The sequence below is a fragment of the Cibotium barometz genome, chromosome 3 (genome assembly GCF_041138505.1).
Source record: "Cibotium barometz isolate CiBa-2024 chromosome 3, ASM4113850v1, whole genome shotgun sequence".
NCBI classification, from domain to species: Eukaryota; Viridiplantae; Streptophyta; class Polypodiopsida; order Cyatheales; family Cibotiaceae; genus Cibotium; species Cibotium barometz.
Genome location: NC_141048.1, coordinates 9,783,745 through 9,799,546, shown reverse-complemented (window position 1 = coordinate 9,799,546; position 15,802 = coordinate 9,783,745). Strand labels below are relative to the sequence as shown.

General features: G+C 42.7%; 1 protein-coding gene across 1 annotated transcript in view; it reads right to left on the bottom strand.

The window, feature by feature from the left end:
• The window catches only part of LOC147639692 (3-oxoacyl-[acyl-carrier-protein] reductase 4-like), a 96,319-nt gene extending 86,088 nt beyond the window's left edge, over positions 1-10,231 (bottom strand). Inside the window, exons 1-3 of the mRNA XM_086772813.1 lie at positions 9,349-10,231; positions 9,139-9,219; positions 8,928-8,973 (exon numbers count right to left, since the gene is read on the bottom strand). Coding sequence (XP_086628939.1) covers positions 8,928-8,973; positions 9,139-9,219; positions 9,349-9,351 — 130 coding nt within the window. The 5' untranslated portion in view covers positions 9,352-10,231. The remainder of the gene's footprint in view (positions 1-8,927; positions 8,974-9,138; positions 9,220-9,348) is intronic.
• Positions 10,232-15,802: the final 5,571 nt, after the last annotated feature.

Sequence of the window (15,802 nt, the reverse complement as noted above, 5' to 3'; positions counted from 1 at the left end):
CAATATCTGCCAAATTTCCTATCGATTGGGTCCCACTTTCTTGCGTAGGTACTCTAGAAGGTGCCCTAGGCCCTATGGCAGAATCTATCAGACGTCCTGACCGTAAGTGCATAAGGTCAAAATTTTGTTTTGGTTTTTTTTTTTATGTGTTTGTGTTTTGTTTTAGTTTTGGTTTTTGTGTTTTGTTTTTTTGATAAAAATATATATATATATATGTATATATATATATATTTCTCCCTACCTAACCACTAAAGGCAACTAAAAAGAAAATGTGTGTCATAATTATCTAACCTATTTTTTTTTTAATAATATTTTTGTCATCTTTTTTTTTAATGATTTTATGATTTTATAATTTTTTGTACTTTTTTCCTCTTTTAATAATATACACAAAAATTATGAATCACACTAAAAAAAAAACTAACTATGCACACAGTTACAAAAATTTAAAAAATGCAAGTTAAACTAATTATGCAAAAAATTAAAAAAAATGAAGAACTGCAAAAAATAATAGACTCCTAAAAAAAATCAAAAATTTTCTTTTGTTTGTTTTTTTCTCCTTTTGTTGGTTTTTATTGGTTGTTTGTTTGTTTGTTTTTTTTTTTTGATAAAATGAATAAATTTCGTGCCAAATAAAAAATTATAAATCTACTAATTATGCATGCAATAAAAATAAAAAATGCAGGCTACCTTAAATTATGCAAAATTTTGTACAAAAATTTAAATAATGAACAGTGGATTCAAAAAATAAAAATTATTTTTTCTTCTTTTTCTGTTTTTTTCTTTTCCTTTTGTTTTGTTTTGTTTGTTTTTTTAATATATATTACAAAAATTTAAAACAATGCAAATTACTCTAAATATGCTAAAAAATACAGAAATGAAAAAATAAAAAATATACACACAATATGGACTCCTAAAAATAAAATTAAAATTTTTTTTTAATTTTATTTTTTTTTAATTTTTTCTTTCTTTCTTCTCTCTCTATATATATATATATATTTTTAATTTTCCACTATTCTCTTTTTTTTTCTTCTTTTTTTTAAAATCTCTTTTTCTCTTTATTGTTTTTTTTATAATTATTGTTCTTTTTTTTTAATTTTTTTTCTTTTTATTATTTTTATTATTATTTTTTTTTAAAAAAAATGCAATTAATAAGGCAATTAACAAAAATAAAAAAATAAAAAAAATATAAAGAAAATAACTAACCTTGTATTCCTTATCGTCTCCGGACTGTACGCCGCTGCAGCCGCCTTCACGTGCTTCGTCAGGCGCCCTTCTCGCTAGTCTCACCACCGCCTCTGCTTCCCTTAATGGCCAGGTGCCCCTTCACCTTATCGCCTCCACTTCACGGCTGGCCTTCTTTTTTTCTTCTGCACTCGCCTTACCTCCACGCGGCCACTTCTTCCAGCCCGCAGAGCAGCCGCCTCTTTCGCCTGCAGCCGCCTTCCACTCTCCACGCTTTCTTACGCTTCCTTCCTCGACAGCTGCAGCCGGCCACGTCCAGTGCCGACGACCAGCCTTTGCAGCCGGCCACGTCAGTCGTCTTCTGCCGGCGCTTAATACTCCATCGCCTTCTGCCGGATTCGTCGCCCAGCTGTTGCGCTTCCACAACGCCTACACCAACGTTTCCACACTGGCCACTCTTCTCTGCTGCCTTCAGCGGCGGCCAGGTGGCGCTGATGCCTTCACCGCCTCTACTGCAGTGTGCCCAATGCAGACGCCGACCACAGCGCCTCCTTCAGTGTATATATATATTTATATATTTTGATAACCCCACTACAAATCACACTAGCTTTGCTGCACCAAAGCTGGTAACTCTGCTATTTGTATCTCAACGTAGCTTGGTAGGTTTAATTATTATCATTAGCCGTTTCTGATAATCAAAGATGACGGGCTACGTATACATCTCGATCCCGGCGCTGGTACTCTTGATAGAGCTCTGCGTAACTTGCAGAAGGAGGCGCGCTTATAGTAGAGTGGGGTCGACGCCTTATCCTGATCATCAAGAAGGACCCCCTCCTCTCGCAAAGCAAACCTTTCTACGTCTTCTATTCCTTCGCCTCTGCCGCCGTCAACGTATATATATATATATATATATATATATATATATATATATATATATATATCTAGTGTTTGGCCGCCTACACTTTAGCTTTTCAACTGGCCGCCTTACAGCCACATGAAATAGATTTCTTTGCTATGCTTGATGGAAGCGCCTCCCCACACCATAACAACACAATCAAAACAATAGAAGAAAGGTCGCCTTCTACGCTTTCAACCTACCTCTCTCCTCTCATCCTTAAGCGGACTTCATGCTTGGGAGTCTATGGGGCTTGCATAAGCTATGGAAAAGCTTAGCAATGCACCTCTTTTATTTTATTTTTATTTTTTTTTATTTCTTTACTAATTACATGTTTAGCGAAAAGCATGAAAGCATGAAATGACAAAAAACAATGAATGTAAGCATAATGACGGTACTTGAAAAGCAATAAAACAATAAAACATAAAAAAAAAACAATACGGGAGAAATCTCAACCGCTTAATGGTTAACCTTATCCACTCACACTGGGATCACACACCCAAACTTAATCTAATCACTCAATGGTTTTGCAACCAAAAGAGGAAATAGTGGTGGTTTCCACACACTCTCAACCGGATTTGAGTCTTCTCCCCGGCAGCGGCGCCAATGGAGAGACGGAAAACTCTCTCACTTGTAGTAAGAGTAGCACGATCCACGTGTAGCTCAATCCAATGGGATTTGCATCCCTGTCGGAGCTAGGGATTCGACCCGTACCGGTGCACAAGAGCTTATCCACAAATGGAGAGAATGCTCATGGCTACCACCACTTGACACTAGACTAAGCACACACACAAGCTCAACTTGTCCTCATTCCTACACACCCCTTCATTCACAAATACAAGCAAGAGGAATACAATCACTATGCACTCAAGCAAAGAGAAAGACCTCACTCCACTCCTATCTTCCTACAAGCATGCATACATTCAAGCATCAAGCTTCCATGAAAGCTTCAAATCAATCCATGTACTCAAAAATGAAATACTAAAAGCATGCATAAGAGTAAAATGATTAGAGAAGAGGATGAGAAAGACTCATGACATTGCTAATGATTCAATGAAGAGATTTACCTCATACAATAATGTAGATGGGGTGAGAGAAGAGTCTTCACCTCTATGGAGAAGAGGGAGAGTAGGTCTCTCAAAGGAGCTCTTGCATGAACTAAGCCCAAAGTGTGTCTAAGCTCTCAAATGAGCCACCTTTTATACAAAAATTCTAGGACTCCCATAAGTCCCCATGTGGGATTATTGTGAAGCCCTCTCCCACATACATCTACAAAGTGGAACTCTTTACAAGAGCCCTAAGTATCTTTTTTTTGTTGCATCCTCGGCATCCTTGTATTGATCTTCATTTGCATGCAACAGTGACCGTTGTACATTGATGTCACCGACGTGTTGGTAAGATATGGTTGTTACACCATATCAGAATAACAGTTGGTTGACAGCTATGTATGTTGACATGCAGCTAGTGGGTTAGTTAGTATACCACTAGTATAGTTTACTTGAGTTTGGTTAACCAAGATATAGCTTGGTATCTTTCCTTTGTATTATGTTCTTTTGGCTTTCAAGAAGTAAGAAGGAGAAACAGTTTCAGCCTCCATCTTTGTGTGTGCCTTCCCCTTTTGTTTTATGAGTGAGAAAGCTTCCTGAGAGCATCCTCTTCTCTCTCCCACTATCTTCACATGGTATCAGAGCTCGGTTCGCGTTGAGGAGCTCAAGGGAGCAAGAGATTTCGGTAAGAGGAGCTATTTCAACTTTCCATTTCAGATTTGGAAGCATATCTCTGTAGGACCACAGCTGACAGGTGCAGGTGTGCACTGTTGAATCAAGGAACGCCCTTCGCGGTGCGGCGAGAGGTCGATATATCCTTGGGGCCATTTCGGGGCCCATTTTGTAGCCGCAAGTTCTCGGAGCGGTCTCGCAGAAAAGGGAAGATTTCCGCTGTGTGTCGAACTTCTGTTGTTCGGTGCCAACGCTGTGCAGAAACGCGTTGTATTCATGTTTTGCAGAGATCTCAGAAGTGATAGATTCTTGCCTGTAGTCTGTTTATGCAAAAGAGTCACGGAAGGTGACTGTGTGGTAGCATACCACTTTCACCAGTTTTGCAGATATTGCCTGTGTGAGGCAGAAACTGTGCGAGTACATTTTTTGGGTTTTTTACTTGCAGGCTTCACAATGTCAGGAGATGGACTGTCACAGATTGTTGCTGATAAGCTCAATGGCACTAACTTCTCAGCATGGAAGTTTAGATTGACAAATTACATCATGGGGAAAGGTTTATGGGGATTCATCACTGGAGATGAAGCAGAACCAGTGCTGCCCATTGCCCCGGCTGCTCCTACACAAGAACGGTTGGCCGCATGAAAGAGCTGGCATGAAAAGTCCAGTAAGATTTTGTCCTAGTTGTCTATCAGTATGAATGACACCTACGTGGTGCATATTCAACATGCCGAGACACCAAAGGAAGCATGGGAAAATCTGAATAGGCTGTACAACACAAATACGCAGGCGCGTAAGATGCAGCTTAAGCAAGAGTTGCACAATGTGCAGAGGCAGAATTTGAACATCAATGAGTATCATAACAAGGTGAAAAAGCTTGCAGATTCACTTGCTTCCATTGGATCACCAGTGGAAGATGATGATTTGGTGTCAGTGACCTTGAATGGTCTTGGGAAGGAGTATGCTCAGTTTCGGACGTCCATTAGTGTCCGAGAAAACTTTCCTGATTTTCAGGAGCTGATCACGTTATTGCTTGCTGAAGAGCAAAGAACTGGAGGTGGTGCATCATCTTCAGGAACTTCCAGGGAATTTGTCTTCTACAATGATGCAGGTGGAGGAAGAGGCAGAGGAAGAGGAGGCCGATTTGGTGGCCGAGGCAGAAAATCAGCAAAATCAGGAAAATCAGTCCCATGCAGGAGGACGAGGAGGCCAAAGAGGACGGGGGAGCCAAAGAGGTCGTGGAGGATGGCAGCAGAGAGGCCAAAATGCAAACTACAGTAAGGACATTGAATGCTACTCTTGTGGGAAAAGAGGGCATATGGCAAAGGACTGCTATCAAAGGCAGAATAATTGGAAGTCGTAGCAAAACAATTATGCATCCACAAGCGATGACAGGAATGAGCACTTGTTTATGGTGCAGCATCAGATTTATTCAGCCAGCACAGGAAATGCGACACATGATGATGTCTAGTATGTTGATTCGGGTGCTTCGAATCATATGACAGGTCATGCAGAATGGTTTCAAGATGCAAGGAAACCAGATAGGCCATGAGTGGTTGAGACTGGCGATGATACTGTGCATCAGATTGCGCAGATTGGCAGTGTGCCTTTGTCTATGCAGGATGGTAAGACAAAGAGCCTAAAGGATGTGTTGCATGTGCCGAATATCACAAAAAATCTGATTTCTGTAGGGCAAATGGTTGAACATAATATGCAGGTCCTCCTGACCGGGGACGTCGCCATGAAGTAGCAGAAAGCCCGTGATGAAGGACACCCGCCGCTGGAAGAGTTGCAGGAAGAGGGTATACGCCAATATGCAAGAAGATACTCCTCACCCTTCCCCCCGCCATCCCTCAGGGAGACAAGCAATTAGGAGACAATAGGAAGGAAGCAGAAGAGATCCCGCTCAGCGGAGGCCTCAGGTATCACCATCCTCCACTGCATGCACCTGCAGAAAACTATTAGGCTGGCGTCGGCGCCCGTTATCAAAGGGGAGGCACCTGCTAGCTGTGAAGCCAACCAGCTTGCCGGTCGCCTTTGATCAAGGTAAGGCTGAATAGCCAGATGCAAGCCGAAAGAGGAGAAAGAACACATGCAGATCTGCGTTGGATTAGACAGACGTCCAACAGTCTCTTCCCCTCCCACGCGTAAGCACATGCAGACACGTGCATAGTGCTAGTTGTAACACATGCGCCGTGTCTTTTGTATGACAGACACGTGGCCCCCATTGTAACATCGGATTCTCTCTCTCTCATCAATATATCTGCCCATTTTTTGAAAAAAGAAAAAGAAAAAAAATATGATTGGCTATAAATGAAGGTAATTGGCTATACTTTTTGGATAAATGATGTGTTTGATTGAGATCTACCGCCCTTTTGTGTATTAGAGGCCGGTTTCAGTGGTTCCATTGCCGGGATCCACACACTCTTTCTCAAGAGGTGGGCCTTGGTAATCTGAGGAAAGCATATCCTTTGCTGTAATTCTTGACAGTCATTTACTACAGCCAGAACAATGGTGAGTTTACATGAGTAAGAAAGCTCCTCTACACCCCCAGTACCTCCTCCAAGGAGAAGAGCCACAAGACCCGACACAAGAGCAGCCCATTGGTGCATATCAAATGTCTCCAGTATAGCCCACAAAGGAGGCAACCACTCAGCCTAATATTGTGAATGATTCTAGTACTGAGTCAGATGAAACCTCAATGATTAAAGCACAACTTGCAAGTGCAGCAAATGCTATAAATCAATTGAGTCAGAACTTGGCAGAAATAGCACAAAAGGAAGCTAAGAGGGGGAAGAAGAAATCAGCAAAGCATCGGAAGCAAGAGAGTGATCATGCACATGCTTCTCACGCGGAACTCCCGCTTAAAGAATCATAGGTCAAGTCAACTACTGTACAATCTCCTGTGATGCCTGTGGTTAAAGATGCTCATGGAGGACATCCCATCCAAGGTGTTGGAATGGGTACTCTTACTCCTCAAGCGAATAATTTTCCAACAATGATGCAAGGCCAGCAGGCCTACCCTTTGATGGGTACACATCATGGATATTTTGGTGGTGGTTCGGTATTTCATGCTATGGTAACACAAGCACCGTTAGGAATGGGACAAATGCCTGGAATGCATATGCAGCCACAAATGCAAAATCCTATGTATGGCAATATTGGTATGCAGCCCGGGATTCAAGAATTATCTAATCATACAAATTCAGATTTTTGTTGTTCTAAAGTCTAAATTTCTACAATGAAAACATAAAAAGAAACAAAAGAAAAATGAGAGCTAAATGAGTAAATAAATATATAAAGTAGACGTACTTAGTAAGCAAAGAAACGCTTATGTCGTCATCAGTGCCCTCGCATAACCAACTATACTAGGTTTCGATCTACAGAGTCTCCTAGGCAAACCTAGTGCTCACTAAAATACGTCAACTAAACAAAAGGAAAGGAAAACAAGAGATGAAGAAAAAAGATAGAATTTGACTAAGCACATATAAAATAAAATGAAATACTTTTAAAAAATAATAAATAATAAATAAATCAACCAATCAATCAATCAATAAATAAACAAACAAATCAAGAAATAAAAGAGAGCAAAAAACAGAAATTCTCTCTCTCTCTCTCTCTCTCTCTCTCTCTCTCTCTCTCTCTAAACTAAACTAAACTAAGCTAAAACAAAAGCAGGCTGTTTAGCCCCCCTCTTTTTGTTTTCAGCTTTTGTTCAATCGTTCTAAACATACCTAAGGCTGAAACACCATAGAGAAAAGAGTCCTATCTAAGATTATGTGTACTTTCTTCATTACTTTTCTTCGACTAATAAAATCTATAAAGCTTGCTTTGCCACATGATTCAATAGTAGTTAGAAACCTTTTTCATAGTATATTCTATCTCAAATAATTGTGTCCTAGCATCCCTTGGAAATGGATTTCTTTTCATTCATTTGAGCAATCATATAACGGAAACTTATTTCAGAAGCAAAGGTCGGAGGTCCCCAACCATGGATTCATGACAGGTAGAGACAGGTCTGCTCATTCAATACCAAAGACACATTGGGGAACCACGTAGGAGATCAAAAGTCAGTAAACGAAAAAAATGATTCAACTAGGACCTGTGATGACTGAGTCCAATCTTCAGGGCCATTGAAGCCAAAGAACAAGACAAGACATGTTTGAGAGCACTGCAGTGGTACCAAATGGGTGAAACATGTGGGTCTATTTAGCCATGCAAGAAAGGCATGACACACTCAAGCTGTTTGGCCAGCTTTAGGCCCAGCCAACCAATGGGTGCAGATGTAGCAAGCTTCTGGTTGGCCAGTTACAGCATCAGGCCAGCCAATTTCTAGGCCTCTTCAAGGCCTATAAGATGGGTCAAAGCCTCCCCCCACGAGTTCCACATCCAACAGCCATGTGTCAGGCCCCTTGGAGCCCAGCATCAAGATCAGATTCTGCCCTACTTAACCTGCAAGATCAGGGCATACACAGAGCTTTCATCTAACTTCAGCCTGATGGAGCAGTTTCAGGAGCAGACTTTTGATGCCACTTGAGTGATGGTATACATCCCTAACTTGGTCATTTGTCAGCCTTGAACATACGTTTTCTCCCCTTGTTGCTGGAACCACTTCCATATTTCTACATTAGTTTGGTACCATGTTGCTGGAACCTCTTGCATAATTCTACATTAGCCTGCTGCCATGTTGCTGATAATTAAGTGTGTTTGATTGGCTGTACAAAAAGTGACAATCTAGGGGACCTTTCGCAATATCTTCCACCGCATGTAGAGGTTATTACAGCCCTAAATCCAAAAGGCTGTTTCTACCTTTCCAGAACTGCACACCTTTCCCAGGATTGAAAAAAGAACAAAAGTTCACCCCCATCCTTCAAGTGCACTGTCCCCCATTCTCTCTCAAGGTTCCCATAACCGGGGAAGGCCACCATAGTAATTGTAAGACTCTCAGAGCTTATCACCATTTATTTATGTTGCCTATCAAATTTATGTAGCTATACAGCACAAATCTTGCTGGTGTTGTCACCAATGATACTAATCCTTATCTCACACTTCTATCTTGTCAGCAAGACCTGGTAAACTATTACATCACACATGACTCACCATTACAGCACCCAGACAATGGAAAACCAATATACCTGCATTGTTCACCAGAATATCAATTGTGCCCCATTTATCAACAGCCTGCATAGAACAACAAGAGGGGAAAAAAATACATGAGATTAATAAAATGCCTTGTCAAACAAGAATCTCGCATCAGATTGTACAAGTTGAAATGAACCAAAGAAGACAAAAAAGTCACAAAACCTTATTATAATCAAGAGCTCACTCCATAGATTTCCAACTCACAGCTTTCATAATAGCTTCGACATCCTCCTCTTTTGAAACATCGCCTCCGCAAACAAGAGCTGCCCCACCCAAGTCCTCAATCTAAGGAAATCCATGTATCCAGTTACAACGTAAGAAATACTCCTCTTAAATTAGCATCTCCACATACACACATAAGATAATGCATGCGCGTGAAAAAAGGAACAATCTGAAGTAAAGGCTTTGAAGTACCATGTTTATGCAAATCCAAGATACAAGTTCCAAACTGCCTTTTCAGGCTTCTCTCTCTTCTTAAACTTTTAGAACCCATTCATTTTAAGCAAAAGAGCTGTACATGATAAGTTAACAAAAACCTAGGTCCAGTTAAATCAAGGCTCATCACCAATGTCATCCAAAGGATTGACAATACGCTTTGAGACCACAAGAGTCGTCAGGTTAAGCTACAGCTCATCCCAGTGGAGCAAGATACCTAATCCTTTCTCACTAAGGGGTCACTGTGCACAAATAGCTTCTAGATTTCTCTTAAATCGTGATGATTTTTCCTCCTTTCTTAGAGGCTGCGATAGGCACCAGATTTTAGTTGCATCATTTTTTGGGCCTCATAGGACACTTTGCCTTTAGTAAGAGATGCAACAACACAGAGAGACTTTGCTACACCAAATTAGACAGCAAGAGGAGACATCACCACTGGATCCCGACCATGCCTAGGCACACGTCACTGATTTCTATGCCTTCTAGTCAGCGCCAAGACACATCGGAGTGGAGGATGAGGAGATAGCCGACATGAGGGCTGCATGGATTAGTGGACACAGGCGGCGTAGAGCAGCAGAACAGCCACCACAGAGGATGGTCAGAGCACGCACGAAAGAGAACCAACCCATCGACACCCTACTCAGGGAGGACCACCCGACTCGATGGGTCACTCTTGATGTCGCTCGCCGCATGCAAAGATCCAGGAGACCGCGCCGCCTGATGCGTCGGGAGACAACTAGATAGCTACAGATATGCAACATCCTTGCTTCCTACCGGAGGGACACCACATTGTCTACTAGAGTGTCTTCATCTTTTCAGAGAGACTACTCTCTTATAGTTTTTTTTTTTTTTGGGGGGGGGGGGGGGGGGAGATGATTTATGAGTCTCTGTATTTCTGAGCGTATGAGTTCATTAGTATAGCTTAGTTTCTCAGCATAGGGCTCACGGGGGGGGGGGGGGGGGGGATTTATGACTCTCTGTATTTCTGAACGTATGAGTTCATTAGTATAGCTTAGTTTCTCAGCTAGGGCCTTAGTGAGCCCTATGCTTCAGCCCATAGTGGCATGTATGAGTTATTTTGTTATTTGTACTTTGTCTCATAGGCCCGTGAGGCCTCCCGAAGATGTTAATATATCTTTCTTTCTCCCCTTCCTGCTGATTTGATCCCCTTCTTCCTCCTGCTGATTCGACCTTGATTTGACCCTTATTCGACCTTTGCTGGTCTCGCTGTTGACTCTGCTGGCTGGCACTTGTGCTGCGGCTGATGCCGGTAGGCGATGAGCTGGAGATGGAAATGTAGACCAACTGAGCCTGACCTGAACCTGGACTGTTTTATAGGTCAGACTAACATGGACAGCTTGCCAGGAACAAGAACTAGAGGTGAGAAAGAGAGGAAATACAACTCAATTTGGTCAAGCACACAGAAGATACACAACAGCAATATCAAACTATGCATGACCACTAGGAGAGAAGTATGCAAAATACAGGACACAGACATCGAGCACCTACAAAAGCAGCTCAGGGACATAAAGGATACTGATGACCTTATGTGTAGGTTGTGTGGCTCTAGGCAAGAGGAGATGGACAAGTGGAAGGTAGACATACAGGTACACCTGGGATCTAAGCTAAGCAAGAAGCAAGAGGAAATGGTCCAAACATTGGATGCAAAAAACAGTCACCATCCCTCTGGAGATCCAAATTGCCACACTAAGGAGTGGGTAAGGCCAATGCACCAACAAGCCCAATTGGTAGTGAGATTCCATACAGCAATGGACTAGATTCACCTTCATGAGTATGAGGGCAACATTGAAGGAGGACAAGGACATACTTAGATGATGACCTCATGCTCCTACAGCAAGAGCATTGGAGGAAGGGGATGATCCGGGTGATGGCAACAAGATAGGAGGGGAAGTGGACTGCATACAAAGCCAACAAGGTAATTATTAGAGAAAAGTAGAAATAGAAGAGAGGGATGCAGGCAACACATGACAATGTTGGGCCTATGGGATGGGATACATAACTGATTGAGTATGGTTGTGTGGACCTACAATGGTATTGTCACGTGCACATGGACAGTAGGCTGACGTGTGCTTAGACACACATGACTAGCTTAGTAGGCTTGGGGAGGTATGCAAGCGATTCTCAGACTGAGTTACAGGAGCACATGTAACTTAAGGTTTTCCACTATTTCGGGGGTGCAGTGGAACTCTAGCCTATATAGGAGAGCCTAGGGGTCTAATTGTGGCAGAGTGCTATGTGGGAGCAAGAGTTTTGCTCTCTCCAGAGGATCTGATCCTTGACCAGTGGGGACGCACACCTATTATCTAGCTAGCCCAGATTCCCAACACAATCCTGAGGCCTTTCCAGTGCCATCCTAGTGGTACGGGACGCCAGGATGGTTGTGGACTAGTTGGATATAGATGTTGTGCAATAGCTCATTCCATGGCTCGGAGGGATGCTCAGATTCTAAGAGTCCTAGACTTGTGAGCCTCATGGTTGGGTGGTGAGCTTGCCTACCCCTTTCTTTATGGTTCTATGATCGATTGTTTGTGCTTGTTTGTAGGACTGGATTTCTAGGAGCGAGAGGCTTACATTAACAAAGATGTTGTTTTTTACACTACGACACACAAGAATCCAAAGAGAGCAACGGAACCAAAATGAAATGACAATCGTCAGAAAGTACTTACTTGACCCAAAGCATGCTTGATGTTTATTGATTTGACACAATGTAAGTACAACCTTATATAAGCTTACATACACATTGATATATGACACTAAGTGGTACCAGTCTCATAGTGCCACATGTCACTCACTCAACACTAGGACTCTAGTTCACTAACACTAAGCCTCCAATTTCCAAGACCCCCTTTTGGAGATATGCCTCAATCAATAGGCTGACGAGTCATAGACATCTGCATGCACCTATTTCTATTGATTGCTCTAGGGTCTAGCCTGCCAAGTTCCAACAAGTCTAAGTTGCAACTGCTCTTACGGGATGCCTCGCACACAAGACTCATTGTGGAGCAATGTCACCTTTGAAAGCAAGTTTGTAGGCTCTTGTTCAAGCAGGTGGCAGTGCCATGGTGCAATTTTGGTGGTGATGTACACAATGGCAGCCTTACAAGGTTGAAGGCACATTTCACCCAAACACCAGGCCATGGTGGTTGGCCATGAGAAGCTATTCCAAAGCATATCTTTTTACAGCTAAAGGAATGGAAGGCTCCACACGATTAGGTATTCCAATTGAACAAGTTGAGTTACCCTCACGTATAGGTGTGCCTTCCATTGATGAGCACTTAGAATAGGGGTCTACCATTGCCAGCAGGTCAACGCACAACCAAGAAAAAGACCAAACCTTCATCGATCAGCCTACAACCCTCTAAACAAACAATGTAGAGACACCATGCAGCAACTTTCGGCGATAATTCAGCAGTATGTACTTCCAGGACAGCCCGAAAGTCAACGATTAGCTTAGAAGATGACAGGTGAACAATTTTCGACGACCAACTGGTAAAGATCCCCCCATGCAAGCAAAAAGTCGATGCTCAACTAGGTAGACAAGACTTTCGGCGACGAAAACAGTAGTATAATCTCCTAGCAGTCGGCGTTCAGTATAAGAGAGAGAGATCCATCAAAGATTCGGCGAAAGACCTACAGAATTAGCTCCCTAACCAGCACAAGAATTGACGCTCAATCAAGAGAAGATAGACCAGCTCAAGAAGGACCTTCAACAAGCAAGAGGGTGCGAGATACCATGTAGTGAAACGAAGAGGAGGCTACAGCCATGCTGGTGTTGCCATGGCTGCAGCATACACGAGAGCGAGAGGGAGAAGGAGAGAGACGCGCTCACAGTTGTGAATCGTTATTAATTATTAATGAGAGAATACATTTATTTATAGTTATTGAGTTGTGCCTCTTCCGTTCATTGCTCACATGCGTTCACACACATGCGGGCATTCTAGCATTAATTCCTACAGTGAGAGATAAGCACGATACTACCAATATCTGATCTTCCTAAGCTCGTGACAGGTGCATGCGAGGAGTGGGAACTCATGCAGCGTAAGGCTCTCACCAAAGTGACTGACTGAAATGCGCCATATTTTTACACATATATCATGCTCTCACTCTTGCAGTTCTATACTTTTCTCACGCAAGTGGCCTCGACGCTTGCAAACACGTAGGACCCATGACGGATTCCATGATTCAAAAACGAATTGAGGGCGGGGGGGGGGGGGGTACCGAAATTGGGGAGACAGAGAGGGGCGGGAGGAGAAGAGGGGGGAGGGGGGGTGGAGCTTGGAGAGGAAGGAGAGGCGGGAAGCAGAGGAAGAGGCAAAGGAAGCAGCTACATGGAGGAGGAAGGAGGTAGAGGGGGGGAGGTGAGGGAGGAGGCAGCCATAGCCATGGTTCAGAGCAAGAGCTTCTTCACACAGAGAGGTGGTCTTCTTCTTTCCCTTGGCTTTGTGGGTTTTTGCTCGATCAGGCTCTTTTCTCTCATTTGAATGCTTGTTGGTTGTTAGCCTTGCCTTGTCCCTTCACTCCTGGTCCACATCGTCCCCCACGACAATTACAATGCCCCTCACTATGAAACAAAACTAAGTTTGACGAAGAAACCTCCCTAAGGTAGCTCAACTACCAAACTACCCAACAAGAACATAAGAAAGGAAACATGAGAACATGAGAAATCGCCCTACACCATCCCTCGAGGAAGCTCTCTACCAACCCGACCTTGCAAAGAGAATGCACTATCCAGAACAAAACAAGAGAGGAATCACCCTACGAGCGGAATCCATCATACAGAGACACACACAAAACAACACAAAGAGAAGGGGTAAGTCACATAAGGAGAATATGAATCTATTATGTGTTTCATATTTGAAATTTGGTCGATTTAGACTAAACCCCAACCATCCATTTCTGCAAGTGTCAATTTGTCAGGGCATAGTTGGGGATTGAACTCGGCACACACACGCTTTACCACCAAGCTATAATCCCATCAACACAACCATGCATTTTTTGCAACATGAGAAATCATCGTACATTGTCAAGGTAGCTCCACCAACCCAAGCCTACAAAGAGAATACACTATCAAGAACAAAGTGAGAGAGGAAGCATCATAAGTCACCCTACATCATGTAACTCTACAAACCCTTAGATTTTGAAAGAGAGGAATCATACAAAAACACACACAAAACAACAAAGAACAAGAGGGAAATTGCACATCCCCATAGGTAGAGGAAGGTGGCAAAGGGGATGAGAGAGTAAGTGACATAAGGAGAATATGCTTGTATTAGTTTTCATGTTTAAAATTTGGTCATTTTGGGGCCATAGACTAAACCCCAACCATCCATTCTTTACAACCATAAATATGTCAACTTTATTCATTTTGAGATCTAACATTGTTGACAATATTTGCATACTAGTCATGAATTTGGTCTCATAGAGAGGATGCACTATCGAGAATATGAATCATACAAAGAGACAATAAATCATACAAAGAGACGATGCACTATAGAGAATATGAATCATACAATAAATAGCATGAGGGACACTCCATGCACCCATAGTTCCAGGAGGAAAGGTGGGGAAGAGACATAAGGAGAATATGAATCTATTATTTATCTCTTATGTTTCTTATTTAAAATTTTGTCAATTTGGGACCTTAAGCTTGTCAGGGTTAAAGGTCAGTGTGCCCTAACCCTAGTCATGTACACAATGCTCAAAGTATATATATGAAATACATAGAAAATAAGGGTGATTTAGCACCCACTAAAAACTGTGTTACTCTCTCGCTCTTGCTTCCTCACTCTCTTGTCTTTCGCTTCCGTTCCATCCTCACAACTGGTATCAGAGCTTGGTATGCAGTGAAGCACTTGGGTGGAGCACGAGCCTTCGGTAAGAGAAGCGTCATTTGCTTTCTTTTTCGATTTTGGGTATATATCTCTGCAAGAGCACAGCCAAAGGTGCAACAGTGCGCCATCTCTGTTTGAGACGCCCTTCGTGGAGCGGCAAGAGGCCATCATGTATGCTCGGGGCAAGGGCATAGCCCTTGGTATTCTCAGAATTTTGATATGAGCTCGATTCGGGCCCCGTTTCGCAGTCCGAAGTTCCCAACAGTGCGCTGTCGAAAAGTGCCGTTTTTGGGTAGTGCGACTGAGTTTAGCGATTCGGCTCACACAGGTTGTAGAAAATCAGTCTTCTGTAACTTCGCAGAGATTTTGGGAGTGACAGTTTTGTGTATGCTGTCAGTTTATGCCAAACAGTCACGGAAGGTGACTCTGAGTGGTAGCATACCACTTTCGCAATTTGTGCAGAAATTACCTGTGTAAGGGAGACGCTGTGCAAGCGCATTTTGGGTGTTTTTTTGAGGTCACTGCTGTGTTGCAGTTTGAGCCTTGTTTGCTCATTTCTGGCATTTGGCTGCAGTGGATAC